The 25,048-nt window shown below is 36.0% G+C and overlaps 1 protein-coding gene across 1 annotated transcript in view; it reads left to right on the forward strand.

Moving 5' to 3' along the window:
• RUNDC3B (RUN domain containing 3B) overlaps positions 1 to 25,048 on the forward strand; it is a 50,654-nt gene that overhangs the window by 7,207 nt on the left and 18,399 nt on the right. Inside the window, exons 2-7 of the mRNA XM_030497124.1 lie at positions 126 to 241; positions 8,972 to 9,105; positions 11,854 to 11,939; positions 15,509 to 15,598; positions 18,665 to 18,745; positions 20,173 to 20,341. Of these exons, the coding sequence (XP_030352984.1) occupies positions 126 to 241; positions 8,972 to 9,105; positions 11,854 to 11,939; positions 15,509 to 15,598; positions 18,665 to 18,745; positions 20,173 to 20,341 (676 nt within the window). The remainder of the gene's footprint in view (positions 1 to 125; positions 242 to 8,971; positions 9,106 to 11,853; positions 11,940 to 15,508; positions 15,599 to 18,664; positions 18,746 to 20,172; positions 20,342 to 25,048) is intronic.

The following is a 25,048-nucleotide window of genomic DNA, read 5'->3' on the forward strand; positions in this document are numbered from 1 at the left end:
TTGACTGAACTTGAAATCAAGGTGGTTTTCTGGTTTGATTGTTTGGTTTATACAAACTACTGTTCTACTTTAGAGAACCAATAGCTATCCGTATAATTTATGATTGTCCTGTACTTTTGCTCTAGATTTTCAGTCAAGACTCTGATTGACCGTTCCTGTTTTGAGACTATAGATGATACTTCCCCTGAATTTAATAATTTTGCGGCCATTCTGGAACAGATTCTAAGTCATCGACTGAAAGGTATGTTAATTAACTTCCATATTGGTGATAGGAGAATTTGTCGATATGAAACCACTGCACATCTATAGCATAACTCCTTGATGCTGAATGGAAGTGTTGATTTCCTTTGTGTCTTTTTCTGTCCCTTTGTTGGTTTTTTGGGTTTGTTGGTTTTTTTGTGTGTGTGTTTGTTTGTTTTTCGCTGTTTTTCTGTCCCTTTGCTGTTGCCTTCCTGATCTTTTGCTTTGCTATGGAAAAGTAAGGGAAACAGGTTTTGTGAAACGTTTCCAGTGTTCTTGTTGGAAGCCTTCTCAGCTGGTAATTAAGCAAGTGAATGTTGCCATGGTGCTGAGTGCTGTCTGCTTTTCTGCTTTATGATAAGGCTATGTCCTAAGAGTCTGAGTCTCAAAGACAACCGTACTGTACTCTGCTTTAACAGAAGCTATAGGGAGCATATCTGTGATGCTGGTCCCTTTTCTTTCTCCCATCCCTGCTTTTGTTGCCTTCTTTTCCAGACAGTGTTTAGGTCCTTTAATTCCTGTCCCCCATCCCCTTAGTGAAACTGTTTTTTTGATACTGGAATGTAATGGATCTGGATTAAATTGCTTTTGAGAAAGGTCAGTTGTTGATTTTCCTCTTGTATTGGAGTCAGATGTTGTTCTAATTCAAGAAAATGTGTGTTTGTGTTTTCTGATTGTTCTAGAGGAAGCTGCTTTGCTAAAAGAACAGAAAGTGCCTTAGCAGTAACAGTCATTAGAAAAGGACTTGGGAAGCTTCTCCTCATTCTCAGTTCTCTGCACAGTTTCTGAAATTATTTGAGGATTATGAAGGACATCATAGTCATCTAAATATAGACAAGTAATATGACAATCCACTCCTTTTCATACTTTTTAATATTCATAAGTAAGCTTTGCGAACAATATTGTGTGTAGGCTGACATTTGAGTAGCACAATTACTACCTGCTGTCATTCTGTCAGAGAAGGAAAAAAAAAATCACACCGTGGGGTAGAAACATAGTGTTTGTCACGTTGTGACAAAGATTATTGAAGTAATTATGGGTACTTAGCAACTTGACACTGCAGGGAAATTGCTCTGTTTTCTCCTTCTCCCTCAGCTTCTGTGATGTTTGAGCAAAAATCATGAACTTCCCCCCCCCCAACATCCTTTTGCTTCACAGCCTATTATTCAGGACAGGCAGTACAGAGAAGAAGCCTTGACAGGTTGGCAAATGGGTTACAAGCAAATGGAATTTGCAAGTTAAAAATTATTTCAAGTAAGAAATAGAGAAAATAAAAAAGCTGAATTGTTGTTTCAGTCTTTCCCTTGTAATTACTGGTATGAATTTCAAAGTTTGCAGAGTTAAATAAAAATAGGAAAAAAGACAGCAACCATGACAATTCAAATTTTAAGAGGATATATATTATACAACGCAGGGCTTGAAAGAAATTGCATTTTATTGGTGGAAATTATTAATATATTCTGAGTGCATACTTCATGTCATCAGGAACACACTAAAAGCAGACTGGTGATAGCAGCAGGTTGTATAAAATGTTTTAAAGTAGGCAGGACATACATGATCTGCTTTTCTGTAATAAGATAAATGGCTTCATTGTATCAAAGTTGTCAGTGTAGATAAACAGATGATCCAGATTTGAGAGTTTGAGTATACAGACCTTTACTTTCTTAAGGCCAAGGCAAATAACAAATCTTAATCTTAATCCTTTGGAAGTACCGAGTGAGGAAGGAAAAATAAAATAAATTTTAAAAGTACTTAATTTGCATTGTAAAGGACTAAGTTTACTTTTATTAGAAAACTTTTACTGGCAACTCTTTCCTGACATTAAATATAATATGTTTTTAAGGAGCATAGCACCGTCTTCATAGAATATAGTGACTGTTGCTGCTTACTGATTTCATGTTCAGATAGGATCCAGACAAAACAGAAGGAAGAAGGTTAGCCATTTTAAGGGGAAAAGTGTTCAACTACAGGGAGATTAGGATTTTATGCTTTTCCTGAAACTATTGTGATTAGAAGTCTGAAATAATAGTTTTTCGAGCCTCATCCTCCTGGCTGTTCTGCTAAAAATGCCAGTTGAGCAATATGAGCACCATTTTTAGATGGATTTTTGATAGGTAACTGATCTGATGTTGTCAGTTCCAAATAGCAAAAGGGTCATGAACAACATTCATGGTGCTTTGGGGTGGTTTTGTTGGCTTGTTTTTTCTTTTCAGAATCATTGAAGAATTGGAAAGTACCTTAGAAAGTCATCCAGTCCTACCTCTTGCTCAGACTAGGGCTGCCTCAGATTGTTCATAGCATCTTCCAGTTGAGTGTTGAAAATCTCCATCACATTTCTTAAACTTGGTGCACTTGGTTACAGAATCGTATTCCCCCTTCCCCCTCCCATTGTGGTAATGTTTTGCTGGTGTTGGCTATGGTCTTCACCAAATGCTGTGATGAGCCAGACCAGGAAGTCAAACAGGCAGAAATCTAATGACTTTCCACATAGATGAACTTCTTTAACCCAGCTGCTCATTTTCTTAAGTGTGTTTTGAGTGTGGGTGTTTGCTTAGTCATAAAATGAGGTCAGCATAAATATATCAGCTTCTACAAGAGATCTGTGAATGCTGCTTGAATGCAGGTATCTTTTCATGTGATTCAGAAGTCTTGGCACATACTGCACCAGTATAGTTCCAAAAAAGGTAACATAATATGCCATGGCCAAAAGGCCATGTCTGTACTACCATACACTTCACCAATGCCAATATGTGGCAGTCAGGAATAGGCCACTGTTGTTAGAAAAAGCAGTCTGGCTCACAACCTACTTTTTTTTTAATTGCCCTAATGAAGAGAGAAAGAGAGTTTGAGTAAATTGTATTAACTGTCTTTAGAGATTGCAAGCCATTGACTGCCTTCTGCTCTAGAAAGCAGAGATATTTATCCCCATACCGTATAATATTGTATGTGTAGTATACCTGGTACTTCCCAGAGGTGCTGGATTTATTGTGGATGCAGAGTAGACCAAATATCATAATGAGGAGGATAGAAAGTATATGTTCTTCCTGTCGTTAAAATAAGCTGTGTGGCATGCCTGCTGGCAAGACATGATACTAGTGGACAGGACGATCAAAGATCTTGAAAGTATAGGAGAGAAGGAGTAACAGAAAAAAGATGAGTGACTCTTTTATTCCTTCTCAGGAATAAGAATATGCATGGGTTTATAGTGCAGCAGAGAGTAAGTGATATGCTGACTGAATACAGAGACAATGTATTTGAAGTTCTCTGGACCAAATAAGACCTATAATCCTGAAAGGGATTTTACAAATTTGTATACAAATATATGTGAGTTTGGTAATCTCTAAAGCAAGCTGGGTGATTTCAGGAGCCGTGTTTTTCCCCGGATAGCTGTTTGGAATTTGTTCCTTTCTTAACTGTTCTGTACTTGGAGATGAAGCTGTATCTTGTAGTTGTCTTCGTGTTCTTTTGTTTCCACTGCTGGCCACAGATTTTTCAGGTAATTTTCCTGTAAGTGTCCTTTTTGTCAGATCACCTAAGTAATTTTGGTTAGTGCAGAAATGGTAGGGACGTCAGTAGGGGCACTCAGCAACGGTACTTGGAATTTGATCACAAGTATATATATCCTAGCTGATATAAACCTGAAGTCATTTCAAAGTGATGTATATATCGTCTTTACTGTATCACAATGTTGTATGGTTTTCAGCCTTTTCCTATCACTTAAATTAATTGTAACTAAGTTAATATTGAAGAACATTAACTATTGTAGATTTTTATGGCCATCACCTCAAACATATTTCTGAAAACTGTTGTCATGTGTTTGCTGATTTACTATGTTTTCATTGTAATATCCTTTACAACAAAATGTGTTTATATCCAAACTCCTAGCCAGTATGCATGCTTAGAAATAGTTTTGGTGCATAAATTAAATTCTGCCACTGACAATGTATATAGTTCATCTTGCTTGTGACTTCTGTAATTTTTGCATGTTATGGTTTCCTTGAATGTACTTGTCAACTGTAGATTTATTTGCATTTACCACCATAATGACACAAACCAGTATGCTGTGCTGTATATTTTGACACTCTCATAAATCTGTGTGCCTTTTTTCCTGAACATACATTTAAGAGGTATTATAAACACCTCAAAAGCTTCTGCTAGGATTGCTCATAGAAGCTGCTTGTCTCTATCTGATCTATGTTATTCTTAATTTTTAGTGAATGTGGAGTTTGTTTGCTTGGTTTTCTTTTTTCTTTTAGAAAACTTACTACAAGTAGTAAGTTTCTAGGGTGATAGTGATGCTCAAATAGACAGATAAATTATTGTCCTTCCTTCATTCTATACAATGTTCTGGTTTCATGCATCATCCCGAGTCTGGTGGTAGTAACAGTAAATGGCTGTATTAGTGATGTCACTTGTGAATGTCTAGTTTTTGCACTTCTTCATAGTAAGCTAAATTATTAAATAATTTCTGAAGCAATGAAACACTTTTTCTTGTATATGCAGTGCACAATTTATCCCTTCCCATATGGTTTTTAACTTACTTATTTACTTTTAGGAGGAAAAAAAAAGTAATTACTACTGCCTGCTATTTATGGAGTCTCTTTAAGCAATTCTAATAATTCAGACATAAACAGTGGTTACAAAGGGAAGGGGTATGAATTATGTCTGCTTGTAGGTCTAGGTCACAGCTGAGGAAACAAGGTTCTTTGAGTAAGATGCAGCTTGTAATGCTGCTCATCTGAGAGAAACAAGTCTGTTGGATAAAGTAGTTAAGGTAATGGTGGTATAATGGAGGTAGAAAAGGTTAAGGTTAAGGGTGTAAAGAGCTGAAGGCACTACGATCATAAAAAGGTCAAAGTCTAAGCATATAGCTGTGGTGGCTCTTTATTTGGTGCTATCAGTAGAATAGCTTTTGTTACTAGATTTAGTATTTATATACACACATATTATTCATTTTGGCTAAAAAGAAATAGTAGTGCTCTTGTGTAATTTGTGGTTTAGCTCATTCTCGTTTCTCCTGTATGGAGAAAAATCTTAAATGAATTTTTAATTGTCTTGGAGGACTGGGTTTATGAACTAGTGTAAATTTTTGATTTTTAATGACCCACTCTGTAAAATAAAAGAATAGATATCACAGAAATTCCTCAAAGGACTAGCAGGCCAGTTTATTACTGAACAAGTTGTATTAAAACAGATTTTTTTGGTGGAATAGAAGAATTTGCTGTGAACTAAATAATACAGGGAAGCCTGGAGAAAACCTGCATCTACCTTAAAGCATCCTACTCATTACTAGTTGCAACTGTGGAACTTTGTAGATGTGCAACTGGACTGTGACTGAGTAGGAATCAAACTGTTTAATGTCTTATATGTGAAGAGTTTCTTGGGTGTGAGAAAAGCTCTGCAACAGCTAGCATTGTGGATGTTTGTACGTGGTAGTCAGACTGGAGCAGAAATGGGTTGATACAAATAGGTACGTAGCAGTATTCAAAAATGTGGTGAAATAAAGAATTTTCACAATATTGTTTCTATTTGCTTTGCAGTTCTGTAAACAAGAATTGAATTAATTGGAAGAATGTTTAATATTAGACATGCAGCTTCCATGCTTACCTGGCAATTTTGTTTGGCTGACAAAAACAGTAACATCATTACTGTTAGAATAGCTGTCAGCTTTTGTGTCTTTTGATGACATATAAACTTCATGGCAAAGACCACATACTCTGTTCTTTGGACCTCCTAGAAAACTTATTCTTTCCTTAAGAAGTACTTTGACAGAATTCTAAGTTGTAGACTAAAATCAGATTTCAAGTTTATTAGGACCTTTAAAATTTATATATGATTTTGGAATCACATAACAGCCCAGGTTGGAAGTCACTTCAGGACATCATCTCGTCTAACTATTTGTGGGGAAAGGAGCCTAGATGAGATTATCTAGCACCCTGTCCAATGGCATCTTGAAAACCTCCAGCGATGGCAACTCCACCACATTCCTGGGCAGGTTGTTCCAGGGAAACATTGTTCTTACTGTAAAAAATTTCTTATGTTGAGATGAAACCTCTCCCAGTGCAACTGCTACCCATTGCCCTTTGTCTTCTGCATGTGGCTCCTTGTAAAGAGAGAGCCTTCATCCTCTTTGTAGCAGGATATATTCCTTCAAGTACTGGAATACTGTGATGAGTTCCCCTCTGAGCCTTCTATTCCCTAGGGAGAAAAGACCTAACGCCTTCAGTCTTTCCTCTTGGGACGGGTTCTCCAGCCCTTTGAACATCTTCGTGCCCCTCCTTTGGAACCTCTCTAATATGTCCATGTCCTTGAATTGTGGGGACCAGAACTGGACCCAGTACTCCAGGTGCAGCCTGACAAATGCTGAGTAGTGGGAGCTATTTCATTCCTCATTCTTGAGAGTTCTCATGGCTATCTGCGTTGAGAGCCAAATAGAATTTCATATGCTGAAAGCTTTTAAAATTGTAGGGAATATACCTATTATAATATATCATATACCTATTGTAATATAATACCTTATATAATATATAAGGTATATAATTATATATACCTTGTATATAATATAAGCTGTCTGTCTTAGTAGTTCTTAAAATACATTCTCACTATTCTCAAACAGTCTTCTCCAACATTTTTCTGTGTATGGAATGATTAAGGAAGGTTTTCTTCAGATGGCATTAATTTCTAGAGCGTGGGCAAGGTTTAAAGTTGCAGGGAGAAAATAGTGAGATATAGAAGTTCTTGGTTCACAAAAGGTCCTGAGCTGGCTGTGAGTTTCAAGTGAAGACAATTCCTACTGAAGTCTGAAACCCATCATATCCTCTCACAGAGCTGTTATGTCAGTATGTTGCAATTATGGCCACCTTTCTACTTTGATCAGTGTAAGCCGAATAAATCCTGTGTGCTGGTATGTATTTCTGTTTTAAAGGTATTTTTGTTTATAAATGATGTGGTTTTCAGGTGTTTATTTGTAAAAGGAATTGCTTTGAACTAGTGACTTCAGAAAACTATGGAGTGAAACTGTCTGTTTTTTGCACATACTCTGTCCTTAAAATAGTTTGAAAAAGCCACAGAAGTTATTGTATGGTGTGCTTGCCTTTATTTGCCTTTATATGCTTGCACTGGAATTGGTGACACCAAGTCATCTTCACACTTAAGTTGCATTTAATTTTGCAGGTATAATCCCCAGGGCAGAAATGTTTCTAATATGATAAAAAATTTGAAAAATATCTGTAGCTTTTAGTGTTGTTAAAATGCCATTGAATTTTTGTTGTGGTCTGCTATGCTTGGCATTGCAACAAAAGTAGTATGTTTGTTAGACTGCTTACCTTGCAGAAATTCTTTCATTTTAGTCCTTAGAATTGAGAAGATCTGAATCTACGTGTAATTGAAGCACGCTGGGATTTTGGTTTTTTTCATTTGGTGTATTGAGTAGTATATATTAATTCTTCCTGATATTTTTTGTAAGTCTTTTATCGAACTTTGAATTTAACGAACAAATCCATGTGACAAAGTTAGCAGATGGAGCACAAAGTCAAGTTACTTGCACCCTCTAGGGGAAAAAAACCCCACCACTTGAATTTCTTAAGGTCATATGGGACAGATCTTTGACACTACTCTGGCTACGTTTGAAACAAAGATAAGTCATGCTAGCTAAAAATATTCTTGTCATCATGTTTTGGCATTTTATTTTCAGTATGTATAATTTGCAGTATGAGTCTAACATAGTCTTTCTTGAAATCTGAGCTTTCTAACAGCAAAGGAATTAAAGTCTTTCTGATAAATTAGTAAAGCTTGAAAGTACAACTCAAGAATTGAAATAAAATAAAATAAGCTTAAAAATTAAATTTCATTTTATATGGAGAAAAGGGTTTGCACATACATAATAATGGCAATGTTCATCTTAATTTTTACATACCTGTTCAAAGTTATAAGCTGTTCAGTCTGAAAAATGAGGCTGAAGTATTGGGTCTGTGATTAAATTCATTTCGTGTGTGGAGGTTGCAAGTAGTGTGTAATTTTGCCTTTCATTTCCTAGCTGCAATACATTGCAAGCTGGAAGAAAAATAGAAGGATTTTGGTTAAAGCTCCAGAAGATATGTTGATTTGCTCAATTTATTTTGGTCAGTTTCCCAAGGAATGTTCTGTGTGTACTCCAAATAAATTGTAACTGTAAAACATTTTTGGTCACACATCAATTTCCCTTTCAATGGAAAGCACATTTTGAAAAATTCCAATCCCCTCCTAAAGAAAGATAACACTATCACCGTAAACAGTGGCGTGTATATATATAATTTATTTTTTTAAAGAACAAAACTCTCTTTACTTGATCATATGAATGAAACACATGCTTCTACCTAAAACAAATAACAGAAATACTTCTTGTATCATATTTTTAAGTCACAAGACAGTGTACTCTCTTGTGAGTTAAGAGTCCGTGGAGGACTCTTGAGTATTGTTATAGCATACGAACAAGGAAAAACCCAACAAAATACACATATGTACACAAAACCCCCAAACATCTCTCTCTGCATTGGTCTGAAACCAGGATGAACTGCATAATGCAAGGTTTTTGTAGACCTGCAAGCCAATTTTCAGTAGGAATTTATGGACTTGGTAGCATAAAATCCTGTCAGTGCAGGCAACCTACAGGGAAGTATTTGAATGATTTTTATCTCCAGTAAGCAGAGAGGGAGGTTCATAAATCTTTACATGTCTTGTATTTTGATTTAAGGTCAGATCACCTGGTTCGGCTATGAAAGTCCTCGTAGTTTCTGGGACTACATTCGAGTAGCTTGCCGAAAAGTCTCTCACAATTGCATCTGCAGTATTGAGAACATGGAGAACGTCGGTTCTTCTAGAGCTAAGGTAGGGAAGAGAAAGGTCAAATTGACTTTTTTATTACATTGTTCTGTGTAAAGTATAGCTGACATTTCTGTACCCAGAAGAAAAACATATTACTAAGCTTGCCTCACAAAATTTTTCATTGTTTGAAATAATTACTTTTTATATGTACCTAGTAAATACTTTTAAAAAAAAACACTTTTCAATCTGAATGTGTTCCTTCTAAATTGGTTATTCAGTAGAATAAATTTCAAATTCTCTATTTAACGACCATGTTGTGTTATAAAATTGTTGCCCTCACATTTTTGAACTTACATAATTTTTTAAAAATGCAGAATGTTGAGGGAAATTATGTACATGTGAGAATGCCTTACAAATACTATTTTAAAATTGTAGAAATGTGATTTCCCCCCCAAACTAAGCGTCATTTTATTTTGTATATAATTTATGTGCTAATAAAAAAGGTGTTATCAACTCTTGAGTTTGTTGGCGTGATTGTGCAGGAAACCTCTCAGATTTATTTGCTAATAAAGACCCATCATTTAAAAAGATGTATATAGAAATGACATCGTAATTTCTGATTGTCAGTATGATGGAAATGTTAAGGAAGTAACAATTTAATGTATTTATGTGCATACGAACTGAATAGGAATGGGCTTTAAACTGACCTAGCAATACATCTTAATGGTGTAAGACAGCATACACAAACATCTAAAAAAAAAGAAGTGCTATTGAACAGAGATTACAAGTTCTTACTAGATTAGAATACTTTTCAGTAGCTTGTATTTCTGTGTAAAGAAGCCTTGACTGATAACTTAGAACCTTCTGACTTGAAAGCAAAGTAATATAAAAGGATGCATAAATTAATGTTCTTAATTCGTGTTATTCCTAAATGAACTGGAATCAGTTGTTTGAAGAAGTATGCAAACTGTGTTCCATGGCTCTTTTAAAAATCGTCCCGATTTATTATACTCTGGACTATTCACAGTTGGTGTCATTGGTGAGGTGGAAATATTTAACTTGTCATAAATAAAAACCTTGTAGTTTTTTGTTTTTTTTTTCAGGGGCATGACTGTGTTTAGTACAATTTAAGTTACAGGTATTTATGCAACCACACTTCAATAAAAGATGATGCTTAAATCAAGCAGCACCATGAATCTAGTAGATCTTTGAACAGCTGTTCTAATGATCCATAGTATTGCAGAACAGCCTGTTTTCTATGTCTGCTATTGCTGCTTTCTTCTTTTGCATAGACTCAGTTTTAAATTTGATACAGTAAACGTCCATGTAATCTGCATAAATGCTTTCAAACACTTGAAATTCTGTGGCTTGAGAGAGTTGGGGTGGTCCAACTTGGAGAAGAGAAGGCTCAGGGGAGACCCACTACCTAAAGGGGCCTACAGGAAATCTGGAGACGGACTTTTTACAAGGGCATGTAGTAACAGGACAAGGGGAATGGCTTTAAACTGAAAGAGGAGAGATTTAGATGAGATCTAAGAAAGAAATCCTTTACTGTGAGGGTGGTGAGGCACTGGCACAGGTTGCTCAGAGAAGCCGTGGCTGCCCCATCCCTGGCAGTGTTCAAGGCCAGGCTGGATGGTTCTTTGAGCAACCTGGTCTAGTGGAAGGTGTCCCTGCCCATAGCAGGGGCTGGGGTGGGGTGGAACTAGATGGTCTTTGAGGTCCCTTACAGCCCAAATAATTCTATGATTGTATGTTCTAAATAACTGCAATGTAAGGGCAGCTGTCCAGATAAACATCCTTTTAATTTTAGTGTACTCTGTTAAAGTTTTTGCTGTGTTGTTGGTATTTATGGAAGTGATTTTTTTCTGTTACTTAGCATTTGTCTATCTTATAATAAGTTTAGTTTGATCTAAGTCTATATAAATTTAATGTGGGATTATAACCTACGGATGGTTTTGGTACAATGTCTGTAGTGATATTCAGATAGATGTCAGTAAGGGCCAAATATATTAAGCACCAAGACATCTTATTACTTATATAACTATTTTTAAGTTTATGCAGGTTACAACAAATGTTCCCGGTGTTCTTAAACTGACAATCATAATTTTGGCAGCCATTTGAAATGTCTCTTTCCTGTAAACTACAATCCTGTGCACTAGACCTGTAAATGTAGTGCAACACACATTCCTAAAGGTTATCTTTGAAGCTATTGCAGTTGTTCATAGAACTGTTTGAAGGAAGTTTTGCTTTTGGACTGCAAGTTTTTGGCCTCTTAGATTAGATTTAATTCCTATATATCATGTGCAGCTTCTATAATGATGCCCTTACTGAGGGGAAGAAAAGTAATTTCTTTTTTTATTGATCCCACAAATAGTTGAATGAACACAGAGAATTATTTTTTTCTTAAAACGCCTTGGGGGTAACTTACTGATGCTTTACATTAGAATCAATTGGATGCTTTCAATAGCATTGTCTTTAAAATGGAAAGCTTTTTGCCGTGATGTGTTACCTTTCCTACCGCTTATGCACATGAGACTTTAAAAAGGCTGGAGTATATAACTAAAGCAATATCCTTCCCCCACCTTTAAATTGTTGATAACTTTATTTTGTAGTAAAGTTTATTTGTAAGAGTGCATTTTCTCTTTTCATTATAACTGTAAGGAAGTAGATCTTAGCAACTATTGCTGCTTAGTGGTGATTTTGTTAACAAGTTCATTTCACCCAGATAAATCAACTGTATTCATTTTCAGATAGAAAATTGTTTCATTCTATAATACTTAGATATTTGATATCTGTTTCTTCTTGCAGGGTCGAGCCTGGATCAGAGTAGCACTTATGGAAAAGCATTTGTCTGAATACATTTCCACAGCTCTGAGAGACTTCAAAACAACCAGGTCTCTAAGACTTCTATTTTTGAAGTATTTTAGCAAATGTTGCGTAAGTGGGGGACTTGGGTTTGGAAGTGAATGTTCCACTTGATTTGTATAGGAAAGGATGTCACTAGTAGAAGAGCTGTAACATTGTAAAAGATATCTAGAGTTGATGTCAACTGACTGGATTTTAGCATGGGTAAAACTGCAAAATTAAAAATCTCTTTGTGATTTTAAAAATGTGGAAATAAGTCTGGAATTCTTGAAAGGCCAAAAGAGAAGAGAACTTGTTTAAAGAAGAAACTAATTCTGAAATTGTAGTGTGATAAAGATAAGAAAATGTAATGTTCCTTTCAAAATCAGGTATGTTTGACAGAAAGCCCTAGAGACTCAATAAAAAATAATTTTTATAGGAACATTTCTTGAAGAAAGGAAAATAATTCCATGAACCTGTTGAGAGACATAGAACAGAATTAGTGATCAGGCATAGCATAGGGATACTTACTGTAATATGAAAAATCTGTAACACATTTATTTATTTTTACCTTCTAATGGTAAAAGCTGTTATGTACAAGAATATGCATTGTGATAGAAAATAGTCTGCCAGTTTTGAACTGGTTTTAAATAATGCGATTATTATAGGATGCTTTATCCTGCAACAAGTGTGTCTTGTAGATTTATGATGAAGTCATCTAAATATGAGTGAGTCCGTAACATGTTATGGTACCTCATGTTGACCTCTAAAAGTTTGACATACGGAATGGGCTTTTTGAACAGTAAGAGTTTTCTCTGTAAGGACTTCTGTTCATTTAGAATATTATTTCTGTTTCTAATACTATTTGTCCACAGATCTCCATATATGTTGCCAATATTAAGGTGACTTTGAAGCACAACTAGGTAAACATCACATTTTATTGAAGTTTCCAGACCTATAATCTTTATTTTACCCAGATTTGTTTGCATTTACAGTAGACAAGAAGCTCATAAAACAAAGATTTCTGGAAAAGATTTACTCATGTTGCCTCAAACTGAGAAGTCACTTGGGTTTTTGAGGGGGAGATGAGGAGGAAGAGGAGGGTCACAAACTTGTGTAGTTAAGTAGTACATTCTTTGTCCCTGTTTGGTAGTGTGGTTTGTTTGCTAGTGGATAACAGTGGTATTATTTTATTAGCAGTTTCAAGCTCATTTATTTGAACATGTTGATGTTTAATATATTTGAATGTTCTTTCAGTGGTATAGTTTTTGGAAACAACCCCTCTTGCATTGCAAACATAGTAAGTGCAAAGTTTGTTTTGAAGTAATATTTTAAATACATCTAATGGAAATAGAAGTTACAGCTTCAGATCTTGGTATGGTGGATTTCAAATCCACTAGCAATAATGAACACACTGTCTTTTCTTGTGTGGGATTTTGGATGCCTAATAAGTGGCTGGATTCTTTTGATGCTTTGCACCATTTATTTAGCATTTTAAATTATGTATTTTGCTATATGTATGTTTAATAATTATTTATATAAACTACAAATATCATGTTACACGTGTGTATGTAGACTATGAGATTGATCTATCAGTAGCTAGCTCTTCTTTAACCTCACTGTTGTGTTTAGGTGCCTGATCTTATGGCTAGTCCTTTAATGAAGCAGCACATTATTAGTGCTGCATCTGCATATTACACTGGGAAGGGAGTTGGATTAAGCATGGGCACACAGTTATTTTTCTAAAAAATTGCTCAGCACAGGCTCTTAACTTAAAGTAGATTGCTGTGAGGTGTCAACTGCATAGCCCTGAAAGAAAATTTGTGAGTTTTCCAAGGGGACTGTTGTTTTGGCTGGGTTACTCAAGCTTGTTTAAGGAATATTACCATTGTCAGCTAACACATCTGCGTCTCGCTGTTACAAATAATGCCCTGTCTTTTTTGCGTGATTACTTCCTCAGCACCATTTTACAAGATAAACTGAACACCGTACAGATTGGTACCTAGCAGTAATTTGACAAATGCCAGTGAAATAGTTTGCAATCAGCTTGTACTGGGAGCATTGCTCTTAGTTCACAAGTAAGAGTAACTATACTGAATCAGATTGTAAAGTCCATCTAGCTCAGTATTCTGTCTCAGCCAGTTTAACCTCCTGGTCCCCTTCCTGAACTTGGAGAGTAGAGAGTTGAGCCTGTACATCATAGTCTCTACGTCAGGACTGTAATCTCGGTCTTCCCAGAGGAAGTCATCCAGGTTTCTTGCTTCTGTTGAGAACATCCAAGGTCTAAGACCGCTCACTTCCTTACAGCAAATGGATGTCTGTTATGAAACTGCAAAAGTGGGACTTCTGATGGTGTGCACAGATCAGTCTTTGGAGCTGTGCCCCAAAATGTGTCTTTTCTGGATGTTTGCCATGCAGCCAACTCAAGCTCTTACTGAGCCATCCCAATGCTTACATGCAGTTCTTAAAACAGATGGAGCTTTTGGTAGGGCATTGTTGCTGGTATTTGAAAGATGGATTGCCTTCAGTAATCTGGCACCTTCTTGCAATTATACATGGCTAGAATGTAGAGGTGGTCTGTGCATCTTGGTTTCTGGTAAGTGACCTTTCAACCTTGCAGTTCATACTGAACAGCTCTTCGTTTCCCTCTTTCCACATGTGACGCTCAGGTGAATTGTAGTGGCCTTTCTGCCTCTGCTGCTGCCAAGATTCCTTTAACACAGAAATTAGTTGTGTGCTACTTTGTTAAACAGACCAAATGCCTTTTTACAAGTCCATGCATGGCAATAGTGTGTCCTATTCACATGTGTCCTGTGCAGGGAACAGTTCTGTCTGGAAGTAGCTTCTGTGGTAGCTAGGAGGAGAAAATGAAAATAAATGGCGGAGAATGAAGAGGTAGAGAGGGAATACAGATTTAAAAATGGTTTCTTTGTTGGTCACTGTTCTCAAGGAGCCTTCACAAGTCTGCATGTACCAGGGTATGTGAAATGTATTTTGAGATCAAGGCATGGAGTTTTAAAACTTTGGCCAGTAGGTGTTTTGCAATAAAAAATGGTGCTAAGAAACACTCCGCCTTCAAATAATTAAAATTTTAAACCTCAGAATAACTGGATGCAGCACGAATCACCCAAGCATGCAGTAGAACAAGTATGCTACCTGGAAAATAGCTGATTTGTGAAAATATTTTCTGAGTATGAAGAGTGATTTTTGAACATTTAAAGAGCCTGCAAGTACAATTGTGAGAAACTTTTTTTTTCATATAGGATGGATTTTTTTTTTGTATATATATGACAGAAATTCTTCCTTTCTATGACATAAGTTCTTCCTTTCAGCAATAAAGTATGTCTTCATCACTTTCTTTGCATTTTGTCCATTTCTTAGAGCTAATACTGTAAATTCATTTTGCTTTTGTCTAAATTTTTATGTGCTCTAAGATTGTGGTGTTTTGTGCTGTGTAGTCTATTGGTTTCTTTTATTTGAAATGAAATATCAATCCCCCCGGGGTTCACATGAGGTTTTTTTATTTAAACTGGATTTCTTCATTTTTCTGTTAACTATGAAAAACATTATTATTTGAGAGAAAATGGTATTAACTGAACTAATTTCTTTTTTATTGAAGGAGATTTTACGAGGATGGAGCAATTGTTCTTGGTGAAGAAGCAAATATGCTTGCTGGTATGCTGTTGGGACTCAATGCAATTGATTTTAGGTATTATATTTGCATGCTTCCTAACATAATGCTGAGGGAAAGTACTTTTTCTTTTTCAAAAGAAAATGGATGCATTATGGAAAACATTGATAGATTTCCTTGATAGTTTGAGGGGCAAAACTTAGGTGGGGGAAGGAGAGGGAGGGATAGAGAAAAGAATCTTGAATGGCTCTTCTAGATAAGAATAAAACTATACCATAGTTTATATAGCTGCATGATGGCGTAGTCTTCCAGATATCAAAATTCTAAAAGCAATCGGAAGTATAACTGCAGAAGATACATCAAACCTATTAAGTTTACAGACAAATGAATCTTTTAAAGGATTAAGTACACAGTTATGCCCTGGTACTCTATGACAACTTGTAACTGCGTATGTAGAAGGTATAGGTATCTTAACTTTAGCACTTCTACATTTTAAAAGCTTTACCTACAAATGACCATTTAATACTAAAATGTGTTATAATTAACTGCAAAATATTGTAAGATTACATGAATTTACCTATACAATCTTTAGCTAGACTTTTCTGTGCTTTGTTATACAATTAATTCTGTGTTTTGGGGTAATGAAGGTACAAACACACCCTAGATAATATAAAAAAAACATTTTGGGGGGGGTGTATGTATATATATACACACACATATATAATATATATATCAAAAACATCAGCAAGGGATAAAGTCTCCAGTGCCTATGAAAAGATGGTGCAAGGCCCTGTTAATATGCCTGGTTGGGTCGAGTTAGCCTCATACAAAGTCACTGGGGAAGGGTTTTGTAATACAGCATGGGAAAAAGGAGAATGATAATGCTTTTCTCCAGTCTCCTGACAATATGCTGTTAAAATTTACACTGCAGCAGCATTAATGCTTGTCACAAACCAGTTTAGGAGATAAACTGGCAGAAAACAGCACAGTCTCACTGGATGCACTGAGTGTTGCCAAAAGGCCTTTGGAGATTTACTCTTGTTTATGTACGTTTTGAGGATCGTTGGACCCTTCTGTGAGTCAATTTAACTTGTTAAAAAGTGAAAAAAAAAAAAAAACATAGTAAGAAGACAGGATAGTTCTTTTGCTGTTAGCTAGTTTGGTTCATGGAAGCATCCTGTAAGTGGCAGAGATGATATGATCGTAGTGATTAGAGAAGAAAAGGAATAAAAGGGATTGAGTAGTGTCTTACCTTTCCAGTGGCACTGAGCATTTAGTTCAGCTGCCTGTGAAACTGCAACTGGGTGCTAAAGGGGGACAAAAACTCCTAGGAATTCAGGTCATGATGGCTGAACTAGCTCATCATGGAGTCAGATAAGTGCCAATACCACTGTAAGGAGTGGAAAGGGAATGTCTAGTTGGGATTTAATCTAAAAAAAAAAAAAAGGGAAAAGAAAAAATGTGGAGGGAGAGGTTGAAAACATAGGATAGCTTCTTTTGCCAGCATTTAGTCACTAGATTGGCTTAATAACATCAACTATGTTCTGAGGGAACAGAAAGGTGTTGCTGGATGATAAGAGAGTTAGCCTTGTGTACAGCAGATTCAAATCTTACCAGATTTTTTATTAGTTTAAGCTTTACACTATGTGAAATTAAACTGCTTCTCTATTAGTACTATACTTGGAAGAGCTATAGCTATACAGAAATAAGCAGCACAGCAAGAGTAAGTTTGCAGTGTGTAAATCCTCCTGTAAATAAGCATCAATTGATTGTGTTTGTCTCCCATAAGCCTCAGTGGTACATACTACCAGTATGAGAGCTTAGTTGTACAAGTGTGCTTGTTCTTCCTTTGTTCTCTGATTTCTAATATAAGCATATTTATACATTCTTCTGGAGACATTTAAGTTTTTGTCAGTGGCGCATTTAAGAGCCTAGAAATTTTCTGGGCAAAATAGGAACATAGTGCTACAGAAGCATTTTTATTGTGCCCCATATAATTCATAGTATTGTGGTTCGAATGGCTGAGAAACTGTAGCCATTCTTTGCTTGTTATATATTAGAGGTTTTTTTTCTTGTCAGTTCAGACAGTCTCTTAGAAATGTTGACTGGCTTATCTGTGTGGAACTATACTATAAGACTTTGGGTTGGAGATGGACTTCAGTTGAGAACAGAATCTAGATTATTCCGTGTTGTGTCATCATACCCCCCCCCCTCCCCCCCAGCAACGTGGAATTATGTATCTGCTTAAACTAATTGTGGTTTTGCAGGTCTTGTTTTCTTTGCTTTTCTATTCTTAAGGGGAAAAAGAAAACCCAACCCCTGCATATGTACTTTCCAAATACCGCTTAAGTGAGTGCATTGTAAAAAACGGCACTTTGCAATAAAGTTAGCAAAAGTAGCAAAAGCCATGTCTTACTAGAATCTGGTTTTTGATGACATATGGAAAGAGTGAGGAATATGAGCCTTGTGGAAGCATAATTGATTTTGTCACTTCTGTGATAATAAAACATGGTTCACATACAATCTTTTATATTGAGTAGAAAAAGAATACAGGGTAGATGGGAGCTCTGTAAAGCTATAGCCATTTCAGAATATTTTCTGAAAGTTAGTTTCATTAATGTCCCTCATCTTCCTGCAGCCCCACACCAGAAAGTATCTAAAAGGAGAAAGACTGATATATTTTTGAGAACTGATTTTTTACTTAAAGTTAGTAGGATGGTTACGTAAGGACTCTGCAAACTCTTTTAATGAGCTTAAATACTGAAGATTCCACTGTCATCCATAGCTCTTCTCTTTCTCTTGCTCCGCCTAACTTTCCTTTTCCTGTTGTTCCCTGCAATCCGTCTGTGGTTTCAGAATAAAAGTGAATAATTAAAAATCAGGTTTTATACCACTTGCCCTGATCTGTTCCCTGATCATGTGGAATTTCTGTTTGTTAGGGTTTTCATTATGCTATAATATGCTCAGTGATTCACTAAATATTAAACAGTCTAGTTTGGCTAAGTAGGATTTCAGTGTTAAATGCTTTAGGCCTTTCTTATTACCAAAAATTTAAGAAAAATCAAATTTCACATTGGTAAGATTCAGATATCACTGTCTTAATTTTCTTGTTATAATCTTACTGTTGTTTCTCTGTTTTATCAGTTTTTGCCTGAAGGGTGAGGGATTGGATGGCAGCTTTCCAGCTGTCATAGATTATACACCATACTTGAAGTTCACCCAAAGGTACTTTTTATCTTTGCACTTTTTATTTCGTTGGCAAATTTATACTTCATATTGGGCTTCATACTTTTCATTTCACATTCAAAATAATATCCATCTCTAAATACAAACCTGTACACTCAGCTACCTTGCTCTTTCAGACTGGTAGAATTATTACATGACTCATCACAGTGAGTCATGCTAACTTTGTTTACTTGGATTATGATCACAGTTCACAAGGAAACAATTTTTTTAATTTCCTTTGAAGATCTCCAGACCAAGGACCTTTGTCTTGATCCTTTTCTGTGTAGCCACAACCTTGAAAGTAGCTATTTTGTAAATAAAAATTATATGTGTCCTGGTAAATTGTAAGATATGACAGATAAGCAGTATGAGCAGTTAGCACATAACAGAAAATCGTGACCAGTTGCGTATATAATCTGACCTTCTAGCTACATTTTGCTCCTCTGATCAGTTATATGATTAAAAGTTAAAGAAGTGATCACTATCTAACAGATCAGGTAGCAATTTGGTATCTCTAAAAAGCATGGAAATTAATGGGATGTGTTCTGTTGTTAGTTTTGCCAAAATGAAGGAAGCAGTTGAGAGTGAGAAGTAGTCTTGAAGATGTATAACTGAACATGAAACATCCTAGTTATTCTCTTGAAGTTCTTATTAGCTTACATGTTAACGACAAATTGCGTGATTCAGTCAAAGCAAAAGTTGCATCATGGCAGGATCATACAGTTGTAGGAATCACGACTTTAAAAACTAGTAAATGCTGTTAATGTAGTGGAAAGCATAGTTGTAAGGAAAGATTTTAAAATGGGTATTGGGGTAAATTAAAATTCTTGTATTTGAGACAGAGGTCTGAATTTTCTGGCATACATTGATTCTGGATGATGTGGAGATATTTTAACAGTGAATTTGCATACTGTATGGAGAGATACTCATGTTCTGTGAAATAACACACACACGGTCTTCACTGTAACCACAACTATACATTTTCATTTAAAATTATCATTTAACATAACAACAATCACTTTTTTATTTTTCTGCTTTTTTAGAAACAAATAACATCTAGGTTCAGATACTACTCTTTTACCCTGAATTTATGAGGGAAAGATTAAGTCGCCACTTCCTTAGACAGCATATTGGAACACATTGTCCCCTTCTATTCCAGGAGAGTATACTATATGCACTTGTCTGACTTGCCTGAGATAACTTGACTAAGATTTCAAGCAAATTTTTGCCCGTTCTTTAGGTGGCTATACAGATAAAAGCTTGAAATATAACTTGTGTTTAGTGATCTATCCTATCCCAACATTTTGTTTCTTTTTGATTTACAGAGCTTTAGATGTATTTAATAACGATGGTGCTTTAAATTTCAAGGGGAATTTGCATTTTAACAAACACAGCTTTTCACTTGGCTAATTAATATGATCCTTCAGTTCTGACAGCATCAGCAGTGATGAAGAAGAACTAAGAACGCTGGGCAGTAGTGGCAGTGAAGGCAGTACTCCAGAGAACATTGGTCCTCCTTTCATCACGGATGAAAACAGTTGGTACAACAAATGCAAAAGGGTAGAACAGAAGTACCGGCTTGCATTGGAACAGAAGGTAAAAGATTAGTTTTGTCAGGGGGGTGATGGAGCCAAACCTCATCACCAGCCAACTGGTGACATAACCATTTAAGTGAAGGCAGAAAAATACAGTAAATATTATTTACCTTCATGTAAGTTGTCTTAAAATTTACAATCTTCAGAGTATCTTAAGTATCTTTGCTCACTGATTTGAGAGAAAAGAGATTTGGGGAGAGGCGAAGATAATAATAATATAGATATTGGATTTCACAATCTAATGTAGAAGCTTTGGCTCCTTTTTCCAATCTGAGAGTTACAAGCATTTTTAGCTCTGAAGCTGTTAAGTTGCGAGCTTGAGGTGAACATGAGTTTCCACATGATTTTCCTCTCCCTTAGAGGCTGTAGAGTTTTACTGATGTAGGTAGACTACCAGCTGAAGGCTTTTATGACAATAGTGACATTAAACTTTATTCTTCAGTCTTGCAGTAAACAAAAATGATCAGCAAAGTAATCCATCTAGGAGTGAAAAGTGAAACTATCATCTCAGTGATACTGAAATGGGTTTTTAGAAAATATATAGTTTTAAGACCTGCTTCAAGTTAGAATGGGAAAGAAAAAAGTGTGTTTGATTTTAATAATTTAGGTGGTATATTGAATGTTATTACAAAAATCAAAGGTAGGTTTTCCCTCTACCACCCAAAATACTGTAAGTTAAAGGTGAACTGAAATATGTGTCTAAACTTTTTAGTATTTTTAAAAGCAAAGTGCTTCTCTGTTTTTCATAACAGCGTATTACAGCTACAGACCACAATGCGTATTAGCTAGAGGCAGAGAGAAGAGGAAAGGCCGTTCATAGACACTGAAGAAATAGTGCAAAGAAAAAGAAAGGAGGGGTCAGAAAAAATGAAAGAAAAATGAAAGACAAATGCTCAATGTTTTTTAAACAAATATAGCCAGACTGAGAGACTATACCTGGGAGTGAGTCCTGGCCTTAGGATTCACATGGATTGCTGAATGTCGGTGTTAATATGGAATGCATAGAATCAAGGTTGGTTTAGTTTAATGCATGTGATAGAGCCTAGTTAAAGTTTTTCTAAGTAACAGGGAAAAAGTTGAACTTAATGTGAGGTGATAAATGTGAGAGCAATTTTTTACAAATATGCGCACAATTACTTCTTTTATATTTTGGGTCTCCTAGACTCCGTGTTTTTGAAATCTGACCTTCGATGTTGACAGCCAGGTTGCTGGTACAATCTTCTCAGCCAGTAGGGTATCACTTTCCATATGGAAAGAACTTGTGTTCCTTGGGCTTGTTCTGGTATAGAGGACATTTTGACTGCTTTTGTAAACCAAAATGTGCCATTCAAAAGGAGCCTCTTCAAATACATAAGCAAAATGGAAAACTTTCCCTCCCCACCCCAACAGATCTTGAGGCACAGGAACATATTCAAGACAGCATTTCATTCTTGTGTCCAGACAAGAGCATAGGATTGGTTTGAACTCCATTCTTCTCCACCCTCACCCAGCCAAAGACTGTAAAATGTTTTGGAGTTTAATGAGGAAAGTGTCATGAGTCCTGGAGAAGCATTGAAGAGAACAAAATAGGTGGACCTTTATTTTTCTTGGTACATCCCAGTGGTTCACTTCCAAGGATACCCCATGAAAGTTGTGACAGACACCTGTAGAAACAGTACTGAAACACTGTGTCCAAATCCACTAGCCAGAATCACTAGGAAGCTTTCGATCTGCAAAAGCGCAGAGATCTTTAGTGGCTCTAACAGCAAATAGAGGTTTTGGTTTATTCACACATTTAAAATCCTGAAACATATTTATTCCATGGGAAGTTATTTGCTGATCTGATGCTGAGTATTTTAAATTTTTGAGCGCTACTATTGTAGTAAGTCACATTATTCCTTGTAGCATTCTCTTAATGAAGTACCAACTTCTATAGTCAACTAATGTAGAGGTGAATTCAAGTCAGTTTTATGATAATTCTTTGAAAACTTTGGTGCATTGAATACAATTTTCAAAATGATAGTTACTCTGACAGCTGTTGACACTTTCCTAATCGTCCTCATTTAGAATGCCTACTTGACAATTGCAGCAGCAGAAAAACTTTTTTTATTCCCACAGACAGAAAATTTTCTGTCGTCTAATTTTCATTTGGGACGTGCCTGACATTTTAATATAATTCACTTCAACTATACTACATCTGTTCTATTATATCTTGAGCAAATTACCATTAAGAGCTTAGATAGACTATGGAATATTGCTCCTTTCCTGTGTGTTTCTCTCCTTCCCTTTTTGGGACTTTTTTCATGGCTATGAGTTACAATAACAGTTGAGTTGCACACAGTACAGTACGTAGTAGTTAATCAGAGATGGAGTGTTTTCTTTCAGACAAAGGGGCTTTCCAACATTTTGTGTGTTGGAAAACTGGACCATTGTGACAAGAAGACCAAGTTGAAAATAATGTATTTTTAGCAACTGATACAGTGAGTCTGACGGATCCTTCTTCTGCTCTATTGTCATTCACTTTGCACAAACAATGATAAATTCCTTTTGTGCCTCCTAATTAAGTATGTGTACTACAGTCATTAATAGCACAGGTCACTGATATTTACCAGGGTTACAATATGACAAACAATTGGACTGCAGCTAAGACTAAGTTATCGTATCTTCTGAGTTATTTGAATGGTAGGATAAGGTCAGGCATTATTTTAGCAAGGTAAATGGTAGCATTGCTTTATTGGATCAACAGCGTTATGCTGGTTTAGACCAAGAATCCTTGGCTACCCTACTATCTTAACTTGGATACTTGCCCAAAGTAGATGTGGAGGGTAGAATAAAAGCAAAGCAAATGTATACGCACTTTTTTCCTTTTGCATTTCTCGCCAGTGCATGTCAGCTGAAGGACTTCCTGAAGCTGATAAGGTTTGTCCGTTTAGTAACCTGTAATGGATTTCTCTTCCAAAGACTTGCCAAATATTCCCTTGACCCCATGTAAATTTTTAGCATCCAAACCATTTTTTTGGCAAAGCATTCTGCACATCTACCATCTGTTGTGTGAAAAATCACCTCTTTTTCTGTCTCTTGAATCTGGCTCCTATTGGCTTCATTTCATGGTGCCTAGCTCTTGCATTTTAAAAAATGATGAACAGTCGCTTCCTTCCTGCCTTCTTCGGGCCACTCTGGAAATATGATGAGTTTGTCTTTTCCAAGTTGTCTCTTGTCCAGATTAATGAATCATAGTTTACATATTTGTTACTTCTGTGGAAATTATCCCTTCCCTATTTTGGAATGTTGTAAACTGTTCACTTTTATTTAGTAAACTTCTGAATTTTTTGTGTACTGTTTATACATGCTTTTACTGGTGGGATGATGCATCTCCATGTGTTATAGAGGTATTTACTGTTTGATTCTATTCTGTTTCTGATACTGATGCTTCATGTCTACAAGTTTTTTGTAAAATATTTGAGATTTCTGGGAAGCTTGAAATTTGTGTATGTCTGAATGCATCATTTAGTACTTTTAAAGCACTACTTGGAGCTCCAAGGAGTACCTTAACAGTAAAGATGATGGTAACATTTGACAGGCAGAATTGAGCATACTGAAAAGCTCTCAAGATTCCTTGGAACTTGTACTGAGACTAAAATAAATTCCTATCAAATATGAATATATCCAGTGGATAGAACTGTATGTAATCATAGAATCCCAGAATAGTCGTGGTCGGATGGCACCTCTGGAGGTTATCTAGTCCAAATCCACTGCTCAAAAAAAAATGTAAATGAGAGTAGGTTGCTTGGGGCCATGTTCAGTTGGGCTGTGAATATCTCCAAGTTTTTTTTTCCCACATTTAAATAGTTGCCTGTATTTCAATTTGTGTCTGCTGCCTCTTTTCACTGGATACCACTGAGAAGATTCTTACTCCATCCTCTTTACACCCTCCCACTAAAAATCAATACATATTGATATGATTTTCTTCCTGCCCCTCTTCCCTTCTCACCAACCCTGGACTGAGTAATCCCAACTCTTTCTGCCTCCTCTCATATGAGAGATACTCCATACCCTTAATAGTCTTTGTGGTGATGAATTCGATTAGTAGCATTTTGCTACCAGCTAAGTGAAACCTGTATTCTTGCTCAACAGGACTACACCTGTTCTGTGTCTATGAAAACTACCTTTTTTAATTATTATTTTTATTTTAATATGGGCACCTATGAAAGAATTACATATTTTTTCTGCAGGCTTCAAGGAATTTCCAAAATTTTATGCAGTATAGACTTACTGTATCCAGGTTTAACTAAGAATTGATAAGAAGTTACTAGCATCTGATGTCCTGGGACTCTACTTGAACAAGAAAAAGAAATAGCTGCTTGGTATTGTAATCAGATGTGTAATTTGTCAACATACTTTGTGACCAGTGTGCCATCACAGCTGCTGTTAAAATAATCACATCATGGATTTTTGTAAAAGACTTAGTTGGAGTGTAGTAAGAAATGCCCTCTATCTTTTATAGCGTCAGCTGTAGATGAATATTTATTTCAGTAACCTTCCTTGTCATTTATGTGTGTGATGTGGTATTGCAGCTTTCAAAGAAATTCTAAAATAAGGTTGGATATTTTGTAATAATAATTCTGGATCCCTTTCATTAACTATACAGATCCATATAGGTGCATTCTACTCTTGTCCTTCTTAGGCACTATCTAACATCCTGTATCTGTTAAGACAAACCGTTCTGATC

Source organism: Strigops habroptila, chromosome 1, assembly GCF_004027225.2.
Source record: "Strigops habroptila isolate Jane chromosome 1, bStrHab1.2.pri, whole genome shotgun sequence".
In the NCBI taxonomy this organism is placed as follows: domain Eukaryota; kingdom Metazoa; phylum Chordata; class Aves; order Psittaciformes; family Psittacidae; genus Strigops; species Strigops habroptila.